Source organism: Sturnira hondurensis, unplaced genomic scaffold (assembly GCF_014824575.4).
Source record: "Sturnira hondurensis isolate 20B ecotype Veracruz unplaced genomic scaffold, ASM1482457v3 Scaffold0007406, whole genome shotgun sequence".
Taxonomy (NCBI): Eukaryota; Metazoa; Chordata; class Mammalia; order Chiroptera; family Phyllostomidae; genus Sturnira; species Sturnira hondurensis.
The window spans coordinates 5540967-5561488 of NW_028080037.1; the positions used below are offsets into that span (position 1 = coordinate 5540967).

General features: G+C 45.0%; 1 protein-coding gene and 1 pseudogene across 1 annotated transcript; one reads left to right on the forward strand and one right to left on the reverse strand.

Moving 5' to 3' along the window:
• Positions 1-1015: 1015 nt before the first annotated feature.
• TRAFD1 (TRAF-type zinc finger domain containing 1) lies at positions 1016-20522 on the forward strand. The gene is made up of 12 exons (XM_037052127.1): positions 1016-1138; positions 3749-3814; positions 10834-10969; positions 11068-11121; positions 12721-13126; positions 13788-13994; positions 15466-15542; positions 16816-17046; positions 18009-18129; positions 18782-19112; positions 19323-19395; positions 19624-20522. Exons 2-12 carry the CDS (start codon positions 3768-3770, stop codon positions 19678-19680), a joined length of 1740 nt encoding a protein of 579 aa, XP_036908022.1. The 5' UTR covers positions 1016-1138; positions 3749-3767; the 3' UTR covers positions 19681-20522.
• LOC118991113 (protein YIPF5-like) lies at positions 8771-10393 on the reverse strand (annotated as a pseudogene).

Consider the following 20522-nt stretch of genomic DNA (forward strand, 5'->3'; position numbering starts at 1 on the left):
CCGCAAAGCTGATATGGCCCCTGGTGAAAATGAGTTTGACAGCCCTGTTCTAGATAGATATGCTGATAATTAATAGACCTTTGAGAGATTATGCCGCATAAAAAAAGCAGAACAACATTGAATAGTATGTTCTCTTTAACATGCAATGTAAAGTGTTTAATCTTAAGTGTTCAGTGTAGTGATTATTAACTAAATACATCAGTGTTTACCACTTTGTAGATTGGGCTATAGAATATTTCCAGGCCTTGGAAACTTGCTCATATTCCCCTCATAGTCCACACCCTTCAACTGCAGCCATTGTTGACTTTTCTCACCTTACATTAATGTTGCCTGTTTTTTAACTTCAGACTTTTGGAATCACACAGACGATACTGCCTATTTAAACTAAATATTCTGTCTTTTTACAAATAAATAACGCTTTGTAACCTACTTTTCCTTCTTAGCACTATTGCGCCAACATTTTGCAAGTGCAAGAAAATCATGATTTTAAATTGCTGTACTGTAAATAGGATGTTCTTGCCTATATCTAATGAATTTAATTATTTATTTTTAACTCATGAGAGGAGTTCAGAGAATCCATACAGGCAGCAAGGGTAGAAACTGGGACTCAGAGCTGTGCCTCCATCGCTCACTCCTCCACCGCAAAAAGCCCAGGGCTCACCAAAGCCTTACAGATAACTTGCAAGAGTAGTAACACAAACAATGACTAATAAGTATTAATGGCTTATGATAAAAGAACAAATGATATTAATTACTTTAATATGTTAGGCGTATTAGTCATGTCCGTACAGTATTATTCACGAAAATATTATTAGCCTGTGTCACGGGCAGCTCCTGGGCCCAGAACGGCTCAAGTCCCTCTCCTTCATTCCAGATGTGCAGGGTCTGGGACTTCCAGGGCCACGCCCCCGCGGAGCTCAGAGGAGCCAATCGGTGCACAGAAGGCGGGGCCCTGGGAGCGACAACGGTGCTGTCCAATGGGCCGAGAGCCGGAGCCGTCCCTGGCCAATGAATGCACTTCTCCGCGACGGTCGGAAATGTTGAGGCGGCTCTGTGGCCGTTGTTCAGTGTGGTGGGCAGACTGAGGCTCGGGATCGGTGACTTGCGTGTCCGCTCGACGTCCTTCGTCTGCTCCTAGGTGAGTGTAGCGGCGGCCCGAGTCTGAGGAGTTTCCCGCGGCCTCCAGTTCGGGAGGAGACCGGTACCCCGGGGGCGGGGTGTGTGGGTGAGGGGGGTGTAGGCTGGGGGTCGCGGCCCCAAGGAGAAAGATGCCCGCACCGCGGCAGCTCCCCAGGCCGCTGGTGGAGGCAGCATTTTCTCCTCAGGCAACCGGAGCCTCGACAGCCCCCAGCGGCGCCACTGCCGCCGCCCCTTCCCGGCCTGGGCCCCAGTGGCTGGGCGTCGTCCGGAGCGCCGCTGGGCCACCGCGCCCCGGGGCGGAGCTGGGCCCGAGCCCGGATCTGCCGACGCGGGGGGATCGCGGTGGCCTAGTGCGGGCTCTCGGCCCACGGCCCCGCGTTCGAGTCCCCACTTTGACCAACTGGGCTGCGGTTGACTGTGCCCGCAGACTTCCGCGGTGTCCAAAATGGGGGCAAGGACTGTCACCTGGGAGGGTCGCGATCTGGGTTGTAAACATTGCCCGTGGAAAGCGTGTACAATAAACGCACACTAAGTGCTAACTACTGCCATTTGCGAAGCCGGTGCCCTCTCCACTCGGGATCCCGGACGCGCCGACACGCCGTGGGGAGGGGGCCGTCGGGAATCCGCGATTCCCGGGTTCCGACCCCCAGGTGCTAGCCCCGCCCCCTAAGGCTCCGAACGTCTGGGACCTGCCGCACCGCCGCCCCTCCGTGCGTTCGCCCGCTCCCTGCTCCCGACGACCGTTGGGAAGAGTGTCAGTTTCCTGCGGGAGGAGTTGGGGGCCCAGGGAGGTGGAATCAGCCAGCTCCCGAGTGGCAGAGCCGGAGTTTGACCCTCGCAGGGGCCCCGGGCCCTGCGCGGCGGCCCCAGTCCTCCGGCAGCTAGAAACGCGGGTGCTGCCCTGGATGTGGTGGCTGGAATGTGGAACAGAGCACCCGGAGCCAGGGATCCCAGAAAAAGTACGCGGGCTTCCCCCTTTGGGGACGTGATTGGTTTTCACAGATAGGCGCTTCCTATCCCTAGTTTACATTTCTTACCGGAGTGGAAATCTCGAGTCACGTGGCCCCCGAGTTTAAATACCTTTGAATTTGGGATAATCCAGTATTCTTTCTGCCCTTCTGGGGAGGTCTTGAGTCAAACCCCTTATTTCATTGTGCTCTTCCAGACCTGTGTTTACTTTCTCTTTCATTTCCTTTTAGGCCCATGGCCTTTATGGATTTTCCCCCGCTCCCATCGGCTATCTTAACTTCCTTTTTACAGGGCGGCTCTTCAAACTTTAGGTCTTAGTTTAAGTTTTGTATCAGAAAGTTCCTCACTACCCTTTTCTCTAAACTAGATTCCCTCCGCTCCCATCTCACTTTGTGTGGTTTTCCATCAAAATACTCACCTTGAGGTATATATGTTTCTTTGTGCATTTTTCTCTTTTACCAAGTTGATCTGTTGGGTCAAACCCTATTTCTTTAACTTGTAAGGTAGTTGTGACTTCAGGGCACACTGTCTAGCACACAGCATCTTAATTCACATGTTGAAGGAATAAATACGACATTTGCAAAAAAAGAGTTTGTTTGGAAACGTCAGTACCCTTTTGGAGGGCAGTTTATAAGGCCATTTTTGTGGCATGGAAAGGAATAATCTAAAGTAAATATTGGGCCCTGGCTGGCGTGGCTCAGTGGATTGAGCACAGGCCTGCAAACCAGAGATTCACGGTTCGAATCCCAGTCAGGGCACATGCCTGGGTTGCAGGCCAGTTCCCAGCAGGGGAAGCACAAGAGGCAACCATACATTGATATTTTCTCTCCCTCTCTCCTTCCCTTCCTGTCTAAAGATAAATAAATAAAATCTTTAAAAAACAAAGTAAATATTGCTAATAAAATTGCTAGCACCTTACTTTCTGCATTGGCGCCTGGTTTAAAAATATGGGAAAACTGTACAGTGGAGAAACCTGACAGACCCCATCTTAACTAAGTGATTGAGGTTAACCTCATCTGTAGTAATAAACCTGTTGGCATCGTATGCTTTCTGATATAACACACCAAGATGAAAACATCACTTTGCTCGTGTTCTTGCCAGTTACATATTAATTCTGAGAAAACATCAAACACACCCAAGCTGAAGGACATTCTACAAAATAACTAGCCAGTACACTTAACAAGGTTAGGAAAGATTGAAGAAATATGCCAGGCTCAAAGAAAATTAAGGAGAAATAACCAAATGCAGTATGTGAGCCTGAATTTGTTCCTAAACCAGAAAAGGGTTATTAGTGAGATGATTTGTGAAATTTGAACATCTATTGGTTAATTACCAGTATTGTATTAGTGTTAGTTTCCTACATTTCATAATTTTCCTATTGTTATTTATGATGCTTTGGGTGAGTTGTATATGGGAGTTCTTTGTGCTGTTTTCTGCCAGTCAGATTATTTTAAAGTGAAAATTAAAAAAAGGAAGGTAAAAACCCATGTGTTTGGTATTAAATAAAATGCTTTAAATACACTAGTTTTGGTGATATATTGTGTGCACTAGTTTTTTTTTTTTTTTTTTTGCTTTTGTGTTTTGCTTGTAATCCTTAAAGCAGAAATGAAATTGAAAGTTCTCTTTTCTAACTTTATAGTTTTCAGGAAGAGCTTAAGATGGCTGAATTTCTAGATGACCAGGACACTCGACTGTGTGACAACTGGTAAGAAATTAAATTTAAGAAATGTTACTGGAATGAGGACAAACTAGTTTCTGTAAAGAGTTGGTCTATTTGTTGGCAAGTTAAAATTGGAGCCATGTGATATGTCCTGCAAATATATGGGACTAAAGCCTTTGTAACAATTTTGGATAAAATTGCCTGTTTTGGTAATTTGACAAGGCGGTGGGTTTAGGTATCACAGTGTGGTGACCAGTGACAGGAGGAACCTGTCAGGGCTCTGGCTCTTGCCTTTAATTAGTTAATGACCTTTGGCAAGTCACTGGACTCCTTTGGGCCTCAGTTTTCTCATCTGTAAATAAGGGAATTTATTTTTTGTCTTCCTGAAAAATATCATCATACATTTTTTAAAAGGTACTAAAAACGTAATAAAACACTTGGACTAGATACCTGTTTTTCAGAGTATGTTGCAAGGAGTTCCCTAAGTGGCTGTGGTGGCTGGTGGTCTTGGGGTTGATTGGGAACAAGGTTCAGTGAGCTTGGCTCTGCGTCTCGTAGCGAGGGAGCAGTGCAGCAGAGCAGCTGAACTGTATATTATTATTATCGTTTAAAGATTTTATTTATTTGTTTTTAGAGAGAGGGGGAGAAGGAGAGGGAGAGAAAAGCCTTCTAGCAGTACAGATTAGTCATTCTCATTTCGGGGTTCCAGAAGTGCTGGTGAAGACTGGGCAGGCTTGAGTGTTAAGCTGTATGTTCTGGTGTTTGTCACTCCTGTGAGTGACAAGGAAGAGCAGGTCTTCCTGGCTGAAGTGAAACTTGGAGGGCAGCTCCTCTGACTGCTGGCTGGGATTTCTCAAGACCTTGTTATTTTAGTGATTTGCATACTTAAAGCTAAAGAGAGTAAAACTTTGGGTGGTGTTTATAACTTACCAATTGTGGCCGAAGGAAAGAGATGTTGGGTAAAGGAAATGGTTTGATGCAGATTGATGAGAGGTTTGAGCCAAATAATTTTTTTAAATGTCCTATTTCTTTCTGCTCAGCCTTTTGGCAGAAGTAGGATATCATCAGAGCAATTGCTGCTCATAATATTTTTTCCCTGCATGGAATTAAGTTTTTATTTCTTTGAAAAAAGCTTTTATTACTGTGAGAGTGTCTTGCCTTATAGGGTACTTTTTTTCTACGGTGCCTCTATCACATGGTACCATTTTAAACACTATTTTAACTTTGCTTGGGTTTTACTTATACGGTTACTGATACAGAGTTATGAATGGCACAAATAATCGTAAGCAAGCATCACTGTGATTTTATAAGAAAACAGCCATGTAGCTTTAGCATCAGCGAAGATACTCTTATTTTATCAAGCCTAGGACACTATATAAATAACTATCTATGTCGAGGGAGTTGTTGTTTTTTTTTTTTTTTAAAGGGTAAGTTAGTGGAAAGCTAATGAAAACAAGGTTATTCAAAGTGAAAGCAATTTATTTAAAGAAAAAAAGCAGATTAGCATAGCAGGCTGACTAAGCCAACACAGACCTCCCATCTAAGTACCCCTGTTTAAATTTCCAGGTTTTCAAATGTAGTTTTTAGAGACAGACTCCTATGGTTCCCTAAGAAAAGTTAAGGTACTCTTGAAAATAGGAGCTGCATTATACTCAGAGGTCCAGTGAGAGGAATGGTTTGGTGTGACTGAAGATGTTTTTTGCATGTTATCTCTTACGGTGTCCTCTTACTGGGAGGAGGGTGTGGCTCTAAGGGACAGAAGTCTCACTTAGCTTTTTAGTTTTGCGTATGTTGAAGAACTGATTTCTAGTTTGTTGTGTTTATTGTTTGGGAGGCTGCTGGGAGTTTTTCTGGAAGTCTTGATTCACCTTTCAGTCATTGCTATCTAAAACGAAATTTTATTTTTACCTTGGGGCTTTTAGCAGGTTTTATATACATACGGAATTGTATTCTCATTTATCTTACTTAAAACATTTTGATTTTGTCTGTAGGTCAGAAGCCAGTGTATTAGTATTTTGTCTGGTTGGAATGTTTGGTGGAATTACCTTGCAGGTCAATTTTAAAAGAAAACAAAACCAGCAGGCAGCTGTTTCACGACGTTGTTGCAAATATCTTTTATCCTTTCTTTTCATCTTTCAAGGTTTCTCAAGGGGTGAAAATGTGTAATAGTAAATGTTCTGTAGTCACACCTGACAGCTGCTTTTTATTCTTCAAAAGTGTGATTATGATCGTGTGGTCCTTAACTTGTTTTAATTCTAAAATTTTGGTGGCCTTGTATATATAGAATGATCTTTTTCAATATGTTTTTCTGAATAGCCCTGTAAAATAAAAACTGTAGACATTTTCTTTTCTGTTAAAAGAACATTTTTGTCCAAACTATGAAAAAGCCCAGGATGTCATCACCCTGTGTAGTGATTGTGGCTTTTTCATGGCTTTTGTGTGCATGCGACTCACGGTCACGACACAGCTCTGCTGCTTTACTGTGCTGGTGTAGTGTGTTTCACGTCGCTGTACTTTACAGTTTAAACATCTGTAATGGTTTTCATTTTTGTACCGTTTTATGACTCTAATGAAACTCTTCGTAATCCCAAAAGTGCAATTACTGAGTTAAAGAACATATAATTTTATGGTCCTAGAAATGCATTTCCAGACTACTTTTAAGCAGTTTACATGACCACTAGCAATGCGTTTCACATCTTCAGTACGCCTTTGGTAAAGGTCTCTTCGGAGGGACTGTGGGTTTGGCGCTAGATGGCTGCAGGTCGCAGGTCGCAGGTCGCAGGTCTTGGTGCTGGCGGAGGGTCTCACCTCTGCTCTTTAGACAGTGCGGCATCTGGGAAGTGCAGGCATGTGAGGTACGCCTGTAGTGGGATTTACTCATTCGAATTTTTGATGAATTAATAGGTTCAGATGATAACTGATTTATGGCTCCTTCCACAATATAAATATCCTACAGTTAAAAAAAGTTAAACTGCATTAATAGAAAACCAGTGGTTCCTTAGAAAGCCAGGAATTTTGGAGAAATAGCGGAAGTTAAATCTGTCAGGACATGGTGGTTTCCCTCAATCCATTTCGGTTTTCTCACTGTTGATTTTCTTTGGTGCCACTTTTTAGCCTTGGCCTGAGAGCTTACTTGATAGTTCTGTCGCTGGATGAAAATGAGTTTGTTCAGTGCCTCGGTCTTTCACATAGGGAGTCAGACTGTAGCTGGAGGCACGGAAGCCGTCCTGCTCTGAAAAGCTCGTCGGACCAGACGTGAAATGAGCGCGTGAAAGGCGAAACTGAGCGGAGTGTGGGACAGGGCTCATTCGGCTTCGGGGACAGACTAGGGTGTTAATGATTTGTTGTATAAATATCTGTGGACTGTTCAGTATTTTCTTCCTGAAATTTTATTATGGGTGACATATGGATAGGCACATTATTTAAATGCAGCCTTTGCGACACTGTGAAATTGGAGTTTTCCAATGGTCAGATCCCACATGAGTAAAAAGTTAGGCCTTTGAGACTGCGTGCCTCTAGTTTGAATGTATGTATAGTCTTGTTAAATTTACTTTTACTCATTTTTGTATTTAAGTTATAGTTAACAAAATATATTAGTTTCACATATACGACATAAATGATTCAACATTTATATACCTTACAAAGAGGTCACCACTATAAGTCTGATAATCACCTGACCCCATGTATAGTTATTACATTAATGACTGTATTCCATTCTTAAGTCAAAATGGTCTGACTTTTTCACTTAAGATTATCCTTTTCCTCCCTTTTTTTCCTAACTTAGATCTAATCTTTGATTAGATCCTTTTAACCAGCAATTTTCAAATGGTATGGCACACGAAGTTTTAAAAGATGCGACACCTGACTATTTAGTCGGGGGCACTGACCCCTTTTCCCTTAGCTTGTCAGATGCTTGTCAAATGACAGCAGCCGACACAACCATAGCTATCCAGTGTGAATGAGTCAAAATTAGACCTACTTTTTTTGTCAGCTCGGCAAAGAACAGTATATATATTTCGGTGTGCCACAGAATTTTAGTAATTAGTTTATGCGTACCATGAGATGAAATCACTTCCATACACTAAAAAGGAATGGCAAACAGTGAATGCGGACGTGACTGGGGGAAGGGTTCAGGCCTTTGTTTTTGTCTAGTTCTGCAGTGAGGTGTGTACCAGCCCGGCCAGAGAGCATGATCCCGACTGGCATCCAGCCTGCTTTGAAAAGCATGTGGGTTATAAAGGAGGCAGTTTCCCTATTCCCACTGACTATCCCAAAGCTGGCATCTGCTCTTTCCAGTTTGACTTAAAAATAAAAATTGCCCTGGCTGGTGTGGCTCAGTGGATTGAGCACCAGCCTGCAAACCTGAAGGTCGCTGGTTCGATTCCCAGTCAGGGCACATGCCTGCATTGTGGGCCAGGTCCCCAACCATCAGTGTTTCTCTCCCTCTTTTCACCTCTCTCTAAAAAGAAATAAATTAATTCTTTAAAAAAGTTAATTTGGAAAACTTTAATTAAAAACCATCAAATGCACTTTACGTTGATAACTGCAGTACTGAAACTGACGTTTTATTTTTTTGCTTATTTTTAGAGAGAGGGGAAGGGAGGGAGAAAGAAAGTGGGAGAGAAAGACGTGGGACAGAGTCATCTACTGATTACCTCTTGCGCGCCCCACTGGGGACCTGGCCCTGTCCCCAGGCATGTGCCCTGACTGGGAACCAGTGACCTTTCAATTTGCAGGCCAGTGCTTGATNGGAAAATTTTAATTAAAAAACATCAAATGCACTTTACATTGATAACTGCAGTACTGAAACTGACGTTTTATTTTTTTGCTTATTTTTAGAGAGAGGGGAAGGGAGGGAGAAAGAAAGTGGGAGAGAAAGACGTGGGACAGAGTCATCTACTGATTACCTCTTGCGCGCCCCACTGGGGACCTGGCCCTGTCCCCAGGCATGTGCCCTGACTGGGAACCAGTGACCTTTCAATTTGCAGGCCAGTGCTTGATCCCCTGAGCCATACCAGCCAGGGTGAAACTGTGACATTCTGACTATTTTTCTCGAAGAAGTTTAGTGATTTCCTTTTTCCTGGGAAACGTGGAGATCCAACTATGAGTGTTAATATGGCCAGTCTAGAGCACCATGGTTTGATTAATGCTGATATCTACCCAGGTGTTCACATTCCATATCTACAAATGGTGGGTTGTGAACTTGTATTACTGAATTTTTGCAAAAATTCCTTGAGATAATTTAAAGGAATGCCAAATTTTTGAAGTACAAACTTGTAAAACTCTACATTGGGATGACATTTTTATTTCAAGTGCATCCGACTTGAGAATACAGGCAAATTTTCTCTCCTGAGTTCTTGGAAAAATGTTTCTGCAAGTTTTGTGTTGTCTTTACTATGACTGGGTTGTTTTTAAGGAAGATCATCAGTTCTCTGGTTAGTTTCCCACAGTTGATAAAAATCTACCAAAAACATAATACAATTTGCAAAGAAAAAAAGTTGTTTTCCAAGGCTGCAGGAACAGGAAAGAAATAGCACTTCTTGTTTGTATATGCACAGATACTTAAAACTAGTCATACTGGAGGTAAATCCAGTACAGTGTTCAAAAGTTCTAAAAAGCAAACAAAAGATCCATATTCACTTCCATGACTGCAGTAGGCAAACACGGTAGATCTGCACGAGAGGTGCTCTGTAGCAGTTTGCGGCCTCGATTAAAGAGCTCCAGGTCCTTTTCTGTATTTGGCCCAATGATGTCCACATCCCAGATAAATTCAGTTCAGAAAACGGAAATTCGGGCGAAGGCTCCTTATAACAAAGCACAAGGATATGCTACTAGACGTTGCTTTCCTTCCATGGCTAATACAGAAATAAAAATTTTGGAAGCAGGAAAACTACACCATCAAATAATTCCAGCAGTGAGTATGATTTCTATGCTATTCTGTCAAGAAAATATCACTGTGAAGCCACATAGTAGGGTTGTGGGAAGACAGTATCCCAAGACACTTGCCATACAACCAGATGGAACACCTGTCATGCTCATTAAGTTTAATCCACAAAACACTCCTGGACACCCCATTGCACGGACCCCCTGCACAGACATTGCCTACTTACTGGGTTGCCAGGCAGTAACTGTGGCTCCACAGGAGGGCAACAGGCACTGGTCCTGCCAGTTCCATCTCATTCATGGTGCTGCCTTCTGCTTTCAATGGATTGTAACACTGTTAGTGTTTTTTGCCAGATGTTGTCAGAATTAATACCTACTTTTTCTAATAAAGGTAGCTTATCCTCAGAGTGGTTTCCTAGAATGGCTGGGGTGTAGCTGGACTATTTGGGTATGTGTACCGAGCTAGCTGGAAGGTCTGCCCGTGTATGGACGGCTGTTGTGGCTGCGTCATGTCTGGAGGGACAAGTGGCTCTTGTTGCGAGTAGTCACAGCCAGCATGCTGTTGGGGCTTCCACCAGCACAGGATGCTGTCATTGGTCCCTGGTGCTGTGACCTCTCTGATAGAAACGTGGTTATCAGAGCCCAACTTTGCAAATGATCAAACACCAAGGGCGAGAGGCAGCAGCTCCAACAGCTTGGTTTGAATTTTGGTGGAATAAAATCTAAATGAGATTAAACCGACCTCAGCCTGAGAGTGAAAATAAATGGTAGGCTATTTATTTATTTATTTATTTATTTATCTATTTATTTTAAACAATCCTGGAGTGTACCATTGTGCTTTGGAGCATGGATGGTTTCAGAAAAGCCTAGTTCAGCTCTTTTTGGCATCTGACTTGATGTTGTTGGTTGTGATCAGCTCTAATGTCTAGAAAGTGAGACTGAGCTTTTAGAGTTAGTGGATAACACTGATAACTCAAAGCGTGTTGCACAGAAGACTCAAAACCTTCAGATGTTAATTCTTAAAAAGCAAGGTTGTAACAATCATAAGAGCTAATAGACTAGACATTCACTGAAGGGAAATAATGAGAAATGAAGATCGAACAGGACAGACAGGTTTCCACATGACACAACCGAACAGATCAGTCAGTGATGTTGCCTTTTTCTTTGATCTATTTCTATAGCAAAAAAGACATTCCTGTGTGTAACTTCACCATCCATGAGATCCACTGTCACAGGAACATTGGCGTGTGCCCTGTCTGCAAGGAGCCATTCCCCAAGTCGGACATGGAGACTCACATGGCGACAGAGCACTGTCAGGTGAGCCACCAAGGACTCAGATGTTCATTAACGTATTACACTTGCTCCTGGGCAAGTTGTCACAAAGCCAATTTATTGGTTCTCACTTCTTGTCCTAGGTAACCTGCAAATGTAACAAGAAGTTGGAGAAGAGACATCTAAAGAATCACGAGGTTAGTGCCCCTGCGCGATAAAGGGAGCGAGTCACTATGGGGCCAGTAGTGAGAGTGCGGAGCCACGTGCCGGACGGAAGCCGGTGTGGATGCCCTCGTTCTCTGCCAGCTCCACGCTCGTTGCCTTGCAAAGCCTTTTAGAGGCTTCGGCTGTTTGCTGCCAGACTCGGCTGGTGGCTGTCGTGCCCCATGCTCAGGCCATGGAGCCTTTCCCTTGGGGACTGAGTCTGTCATTCTCATGCTGGGGTTTGGCTGGTAGCAGCCTCACTGAGCGCTGAGCCCCACTCGGGTTGCCAGTGTGATGGGACCTCCTTACCACCCAGCCTGCCTTACATCTGTGACTTCATTTTGACTTCTTGGTCACTTGGCCAGCATGCCCTTTACACCCAAAGAAATTCCTCAGAGAGCTTTTGGTGAGAGAGAACAGAGTATCGTTTGGTCTCTACTTAAGATAAAACTTTCTGTTGTGAAATGAGGATATATATATCTATATATTTTGAATGAGCATATTAATTTACTAGCTTAAAAAAGTCCCACCAACTACTTGGTTGGTTGACACACAGGAGTGTGTATACATATGTAGAAATTTATCAAGGAATGCAACTTAAGGTTTGTGCTTTTCATTCTGTGTCCCTAAAAATACTGACTTATTAACACAATTTAAAAATGTAATTGATATTCAATGAAAAAATTTAGAAAAAATACAAAACAAGAATCACGTATAACCCCACAGCTCAGGGATAAATGTCTCATAAATACTTTGGCATCTCCACCTTCATTATTTTTTCTAAGGACGTGACCTACGCTTTATGAGGTCTCACTGGCAAGGGGGTTATAACTGAGGCAACATCAATAATAATGATGAGTTTCTCTGGGTCTAACATCTACCTGCTGCATAAACACCCTCTGATCAACAGCCCGCTCTTCCGGCTTGTATCCCAACTGTTTCCTGGCTTCACATGGTGATATACCAGTCATCTTAAAGATTTAGGGACAAAGTATTTCTTAACATTGCAACTTTGGCAGTGTAGACAGAGATTGAGTTTTTAAAAATTCTCCTTAAAAAATGTTTTTACTTTATTTGTTGTGTAGTGAGTTGCTAGCACTTTTTCGGGTGGTTAAAGTACCTACTGTATTATCTAGTAAGTGCCAGTAATTATTTGTTGCTTTGCTATTCAGTAACTTAAATCAGTGACATTTTTCTAATAAAAATTTTGAAAAGGACAGATTGGAATAGTAATGGGAATCAGGGCTGGTAGAGTTTTGACCAACCTATCTCAGTTGCTGTGCTTTTTGCTATTTGCTGCCGGGCTTATCTGGCTAACTTTGGGTTACTGTAATGTGTGCCCAAAATGATCAGAAGTCAGGGTAGTTGGGTGAGTAGGTTCCTTCTAAGAGTTTTCTTCCCTTTGGGGAACTTGACGGCAGGGACTGAGAGAGAAGCCTTGACTCTTAAGTACACAGGAAAACACGGCAGGCAGGTGAAGCTGGGGTTGGAAGAGAATATTGAAGTAAACACTTTCTGCTTTCCTTGTCCTGTACTAAAACATGGCCCCTCTGATATTTGCATATTAACTGCCTCATTACTCTGTGTTGCAGGAGACTGAGTGTCCTCTACGGCTTGCCCTTTGCCAGCACTGTGATTTGGAACTTTCTGTTCTCAAACTGAAGGACCATGAAGATTACTGTGGTGCCCGGACAGAGTTATGTGGCAGTTGTGGGCGTAATGTCCTTGTGAAAGATCTGAAGACCCACCCTGACGTTTGTGGGAGAGATGCGGTGGAGAAGAGAGAGGAGGTTGCCCTGCCTCCTAATGCATACGACGAGGCTTGGGATCAAGATGGGATCTGGATTGCATCCCAACTCCTCAGACAAATTCAGTCTCTGGATCCACCTGTGAGGCTACCCCGAAGTCCCCTGAGAGCCTTAGAATCAGATCTTTTCCATAGTAGGACTCCCGCCCAGAGGAACATGGCCACCCACTTTCCAGTTCAGAATAATCTGTGTGAGTTGTGTTTGGGATTAGAAGGGTATCAGCATCTCGGGGGAAATGGGAACAGGTTGCTGGGGCCGGGTAGGTGTTAGTTACAGAAGTCTAACTGTAGCTAGGTAGCATTAGGAAGAACACCTAATTTTCTTGTACTTGCCAGTAACAGAATCTTTTTGCCTATTGGATTACTATTTTCTGTAGTTAGGACTCATGTTGATGGTGATGATTACGGTGCTATTAACAGCTACCATTTACTGAGTATGCCCTGTGTCCCGCGGGCATTTGCAGTGTGCTTTACACGTATTAACGCGTTTAATTCTCCTGGAAGTCTCACAAGGGTAGGTAAGTGATAGAGCAGGGTTTGAATTCAGTGGCAGTCTGACCCCATGCTTTCTCCCTTCCTGCTGCAGTGGAGAAAACACATGTAAGAGGTTTAGCACAGTGCCTGTCGCGTAGTTAGCTCGATAATATTGGTTATTAATGAGCCAGTTAGAATAGTAGTGGAGCCTTCTGTGGCGGCACACTTAATACTTAGAGTCCTGTGAGCACTGGAGGGCCGGGCCTCTTTGGTTCCTGCGCAGATGCCTGTAAGCACCGAACATTTCGTAGGCGCGGACTTACACTACGGCAGCATTTCTAATGTATCTCAAGGACTGGTTTTCTCTTTTTTTCCCAGTGGAAGAACAAGACAGACAGGAAAGAAATAGAAGACGACAGCCCCCCAAAGAGGGTGGCGAAGACAGTGCAAACTTGGACTTTATGTTGGCCTTAAGTCTGCAAAATGAAGGCCAGGCCCCCAAGTTGGCAGAGCAGGACTTCTGGACGGCTGTGTACGGGGCAGACCAGCCCCATGGAGGTCCTATTGGTCTGGGTGACATAAAGGGTAGGTTAGTTTATTCACTAGCCTGTTTCCAGTTTTTTAAAAAGGCTTAGTGCTATACAATTCATATAAAATTGAAAGTTTTTCATGAGATAAAATTTCCCTTCATTTATTGCTTTTTCCAACTTTTTATTTTGAAAACTATCAGAATAGCAAATATCTGTATCCCACTCATCTATATTCACCATTTTTACCTTTTTTATTTTTTATTATTTATTTATTTATTTATTTTCATGCTTTATCAATTTTATTTTTTTTTAACTATTTTTATCTTTTTAAAATGGATTTGGTGGAGGGACGAGAAACATCGATTTGTTCCAGTTGTGTATGCATTCACTGGTGTGCATCCTGGGTAACCTCTTACCTCTCTCCTTTCTGGTCTGTTGTTTAATATGTCTATTGAGGTTTTACTTGAGTAATTATATGTTTTTCATTGGTTCTATTCGAGGTCTGTTTTTCTTCAATGTCTCTCTTCATTTTCAAAATAATCTTTTATACCTTAGTTATATTGCAGTTTCCTTAACCTATCTTTAAACAGGTTAAATATACTTACTGTTCTATTGTCTGAAAACATATCTTTTTTTTTTTTTTGCTATTTATTGCTTCTGCCGACACAGTCATGGCGGTTTGCTGCCGCCTCCCTCTGTGTGTGTGCGTGTGTGTGTGTGTGCGTGTGTGCGTGCCTGTGTTTTCTGATGTGTTCCTCTCAGGGCGTTTAGGGATGCTGCTGACTGAGGGTTTCAAACTGGATTTTTGGTTTGGGTTTTTAAAAATCGTAAATGTAGATTTTGGATTCAAACTCATGGAAAGGCCAAACTCTAGTTATTTTGCTTTCGTAGCCTTTTCTGTCTTCTACCCAGAGCCCAAACCTAGCAGGCGAGTTTCCTTACCGCCTGTCGTTAATTGTTCGCCCTCCATTTGTTCGGCAGTCTCTCTGAGGCTGTTTCGTTGTGGGAATCCTGGGTTTAAAGTTGCTCTTACATATTTGATTTACTTTAAGTTACTTTTACTCCGCATCTTTTTTGACATTCTGTCCTGGGAGGGTTTTTTGAGGATATCTTCTGCCAGTAATATATAAGCCTTAGGTTCTCCACCTGTAAAATGGGGCTAATGGAGGACCTACCTCATCAGTCTTTCCTGAGGATTGAAATAACGCCACTGGGCACTTAGCTGGTGCCTGGGGCTGCCGCACGTTGAAGTGTCTGTTCGTGGGAGCAGTGGGGAAGTTAGTCCTTTCTCGCTGCTCGGGGGATGGCGATAAGGCCGTCTTTGTCCGTAGTGGCAGTGTTTGCCTGGGGTTTGTCTCTGAAGTAGCTTTCCTTGGAGGGTTTACAGTGCCACAAATTGCTCCATCTCTGAAATACCAGAGGGAGGTAGAATTTTATGTAAACCGCCACCGGGGGGCGGGGGTCAGAGGTGGAATCGAGTCCTTTCGGCTCACTCGGGGTCTGACGGTGTGGCCTCTGACGCCTAGGTGCAGCCGACGAGACCATGCTGCCCTGCGAGTTTTGTGAGGAGCTCTACCCGGAACAGCTGCTGATCGACCATCAGGTGTGTGGTGACGAGTCGGGGCGTGTGCGCACGTGTGCGCACCTGGTGCTGCAGGCCACGTGAGGGCCTGAGCAGACTATTCAAATACACCTGTTGTAGGAGTAGCAGCTGGGTGTTTGGTTCTTTGTTTTCTGTTGCCTTTAGTACTGCGGTGTGGCTGACGTAGGGCAATGAGGACTCGGTGTTGTTCCTCTTGGAAAGAGCGCTGCTCACTCCGGAGGCCCAGTTCGCTCCCTCCGTACCGTGTGTGTACTGTACATCTCTGCCGACGACCTTGTAGTGTCGTCTCATCCGCCACGTTCTAGTTACTGGAGCTGTACTGCAGTTCTTACAGTTCCCTGGAAGGGTCAGGGGTCCTTCTTACACTTCACTTTTTCTGCCCGGAAGCTGGATGGCCTTCCCCAACACACCTAAAAACGTAGACCCCTTACGTGTAGACTTGGTTCAGACATGACTTCCAAGAAACCATCCGAGTGAGCTCTGAAGGCTGGATCAGAGGCCCCACCTGTGTGCTCCCCAAACATTCTGTGCCCGCTTCTCTCTCAGTCTGCCCCTGTGATGTGCTCTCCTGACGCCCTGAATACAGGACTAGGGTTAGCTCCTTAGCCGCTAGGGGGAGTGGCTGCACCGCTAGGCTGAGCTCTTTAAGGATAGGTTCTGGGTTTTCCTAGGTTCTGAATCTTAATATCTGGTGTATGAAAGGTGTCAGATATTTTTTGGAGGATTGAAAGTTCTTAGCTATTTAGGAATGATTACAAATAGCCTTTGAGGGTTGTGTATTGGAGGGAACTACTTTTTCCCTCAACATTCTTTCTCTGATTTGGTTTGGTCTACTCTAGCATTCCCAAAACTATTACGCATCCCTTTGTTCATGGTGGGGCATAGATTTCCCCTCATAATTGGAATAATACAGTATTTTTGTACATGTAGTTTTTCATTTGGGAGCAGCATAAGAAAATCCATCAACAGGATAACAGGGAGTATTTGGGCCTGTCTTACTATCTGGCTATGGATAGAAGCTTGAATCTTTTCAAATTAACTTAAAAAGTATAACCACATGAACACAGTTTTTTAAAAAAAGCACAGGAATGTTTAAAAGTGAGTGTTGTATTCCATCTGCATTCCCCTAACCCTTTCTAGTTCCTCTCTCCAATATTAAGTATTACTAAAATTTTGTGGCTTGTAGAAAATGTTTTAGGGATATATTTTTTCTTCAACCTCTTTTTTTAAACCTGTGTTTTCTTTTTTTTTTTAACCTATTTTTTTGAGACAGACAAGCTGTAACCCTACCCGTGCCTTACCTTCGTATAACATGGGCAGCGCTTCCTCCGAAGGGGTGGAGGACCATGACGTCATCTTCCAGAAGTTTGTGCGGCAGGCTACAAATAACCAGTTAGACTCTTTGATGGGCCTGAGCCATTTCCCCTCCGCAGAGGGCAGCATCATCATCCCTTGTGAATTCTGTGGGGTGCAGCTGGAAGAGGAGGTGCTGTTTCATCACCAGGTAAGAGTCGCCGAAGGACCTGTCCACTTCACTGATCCTCTTGGTGAACCTGGGGCTTTCAGAGGCGAGAACACTTCTTTAGCCTTTAAGTTGTGTGCGTAGCTGACTTGGCTCCTGGACATGCCCTGTTTTGCGGCTGTCTGACCTTCTCTGTTTTCTGGCAACTGAAGCCGTCAAGTCACTCACTGAGGACCACGGAGCAGGACTGCATTTAAGCAGGCATGGGGACTTAGAATGGTTTGAATGAGGCTTCTCTGAGGTCTCTGACACATTCTGCTTTTGACCAGGAAGATTCTTCCTGTTGTGGTGGCATTTGAGACTTGCATTTCAGGAGGTCTAGATCTACCCACAGGTTGACCTTGGATAGGTCCTCTTCCCTCAGTGGGGATATCTGTAAATGAAGTAGTTAGACTAGATAATCTGAAGTCCTTTTTCAGCTTTTGCCATCTAGGATTCCAGTCTTTTAGTGGAGAATCCATTTTCTGCCCAGTCTTGTTTGTTAGGAGGATCTAATACTGCAGGTGGGTTCAGGGTCATTTCTATAGTCGATGCCATTTGGTTGTTGCCAGACCACCACACATTTCATTCGTATTATACAGAGTTCTGCTTTTGGATCAAGCAGTAAATAAGTAACTGCTGGTTGTCTCCCATGGAGACCATGAAATAAGCAGCCATGCAGATACTCTAGTCAAAGTGCAGGCATGCTTTTGGGGCCCTCAGGACCAGTCCTGCCCTGATCCCTGCACCAATCAGACAGCGCTTCTGTGGTGCCCTTGGTGCTAATGGGGATGATTGCTCTGTTCCAGATGCATTTCCCTACTCCCAGGCTCTTCCTCTCAGTGGTTGTCCGAGTCCCCCCAGAAAGGTGTTCACCCAGCCCACTGTTCCTTCCTTTTCCCCCACTGCTCCCTCTCCTGGAAATGACTCAGTCCAGAGATACTAATTTTGGTTTTTCTTATTAGGACCAGTGTGACCAACGCCCAGCCACAGCAAACAGCCATGTGACGGAGGGGATTCCTAGACAGGATTTCCAGCCTCGAGAGACCTCACCAGAGCTGCCCAAGAGGCGTGTCAGACACCAGGGTATTAGCCAGGGTTGAGCCAGAGCCGCAGGTCTGCTGCTGACTCGGGCCTATTTACTGTTCTCACCTGCTGGTCTAACATGGGGGCTACCTGGACCCTAAGTTACCAAGCACAGTAGGGCCTCACGTGGGTAGCTGTGGGCCCACGTTAGAGTGAGTGGTCTCGAGGGTAGGTTTATAGAGTAATGGCTTTGGGGACAGCCATGAGACATCCCTAGTAGTCGGTGGTCTTCAGCTGTGAGTTTCCTTGGTGGATTATTTGGAGATAATTTTTAGACCTTACTGTGGCTGCCCTGGACCCTCTAACTGAAGTTTGTTTAGGGTACTCAGTCATCCTCATCATCAGTCATCATCATCGTTAAAGAGCCTCGAGACTAGACAAGTAAACTGTTTTTGACATTCACTACAAAGCCAGTTAGAAATTATTTTTTCTAGGTTTGCTTGCACATCACTGTTGAATAGTCAGGAGGATGTACTTGGGGACTCGGGTGGTAGTAACTCACAGTGTGGACAAAGGGTCCCCGGGCCTGTCCTGCAGACTTGGGTGTAGGTGTGAGGTGGTTGTGCTCCACCAGACTCTGTTCCTGCCCGAGTTGAGCGCTAACAGCAAGAGCCACCTTTTCCTTAAAGCTGGTGCTCTTTTCTCTCCGCAGGAGACCTGTCTTCTGATTACATGGATGATATTAAGCAGGAAACCGCTCAAGTGCCCACTTACCCTCTTCCCCCCACCAGACCCATTAACAATATGGCTACTTGTACCCGACTGCCCACCTCAGGCCCCAAGCCTGGTTCCCAGCCCAGCCCTCCTCACGTAGTGAAGCTCAACAACTTAGACAGCCAGGACATCCGGGGGCGGAATCAAAACAGCCTTAACGGGGATGTGGCTGCTGGGCACGTTCCAGTGATTCAACCCATTCAAAATCTCTATCCAGAAAACCTCGTGTCCTCTCTCCCCCATGGGTCTTCAGGAAGATACGGAGCAAGGTAAGAAGCAGTAGCCAGGGAGTGGAGCTTTTCAGTTCAGGTGTATTATGGCCTGGTTTCAAATGTTCTTTTGCTCTCTGTGGGATTTTAGTTTTTCATTTGTTTTGTCTGCTTGCAGAGAGCTGCTTACGTCTGGTACCAGCCGTTTGTCTTCTGAGTTTTCTTGTTCAGGGGCATCTCAGGAACTACTTTCCAATCCTTCTCTTTCAGTGGTAGGAGTGAAGGTGGCAGGAACTCACGCGTCACCCCTACAGCTGCCAGCTATCGCGACAGAACTGCAAAGGTAACGGGATCCAGCCCCGAGATGCTCAGTGAGGAGCAGGGCTGGGGTGGGGGTCTGGGACGGTGCTTGAAGTCAGAGAAGGAGCTGGGCATCAGGCCACTGTGGCCGAAAGACTGCTCCTTCGGCTTTTGGGAGGAGGGTTCTCCGGAGGAGGTTGACATTTTCGGGGCTCTAAAGGTGTACTGTCTCCTCTCCATGTAAGCTTTGTGTGCACTCTGTTTTCAATAGGCCAAACCCCCTAGGCAACCGGGAGCTGGGGATGCTGAGGAGGAAGAGGAGGAGTAGTGGTGTCTTCAGAGAACCTGACAGTGGTTCTGCCTTCTCTGCCCAGCAGCACTCGCCACAGCGCAGGCCGCACTTCTTGGGCCCTGTGGGCAGGGGAGATTTGACGGATTTTAACTTTTTCTAGGTTATGACCATTTTGTGTCTTTTGAGATTGTGATGTGGGAGTTTGGGGGTTGAGGGAGGGTCAGCAGGGAGGCTGTTCAGAAACGTTTCAGTTTTAACTGCTGCCTTTTGGCAGCACAGAAATACAAGTTACGGCCTCTCAGCCCACCAGGGCTCCTCCTTCTGACACTGTCATCCCCGCTCCTCGGTGCTGTGTGGTCCTGATGGAGAGGAGAGGCTTCTGGGAACCTGGTACCTCCAGGGAAGTGGCTCTCCCCCGTGAGGCCTACTTTGGGGAACTTTGGGTAATGGCTCCTGTGCACTGCCCTCCCCACTCTAGAATCGGCCTCCGCTGTGTGGGAGGAGCCCTGGGGAGTGTTCAGCCAGTTGCACAGTGTGGCAGGAGCAGGCTTTTGGAGATGAGTGGAGCGGGAGCCAAGTGCGCTTGGGGCTTTGACTTAACCTGCTTTGGCGTTTGGCATCACTGCCTTCTGTTTCTGGTGGGGAGCACGGCTCCTTTTGTCTCGAGGGCCCTCTGGTGGAGCAGACGAGGGATTCCCTGTCCTGCCGGGGCCGTGCTGGGCTCTGCCCTGAATGGGGCTAAGGCCTAAGCTCTGTGACTTGCTCTGAAAACCAAGTATCAGAGCCCCCATCTCTTTCTCTTTTTTAATTATTATTGTAATTACTAACATCCTTGTAATAGAAATAAAGTTTGTACTTGGAGTTCAGCTGAGTCTTGT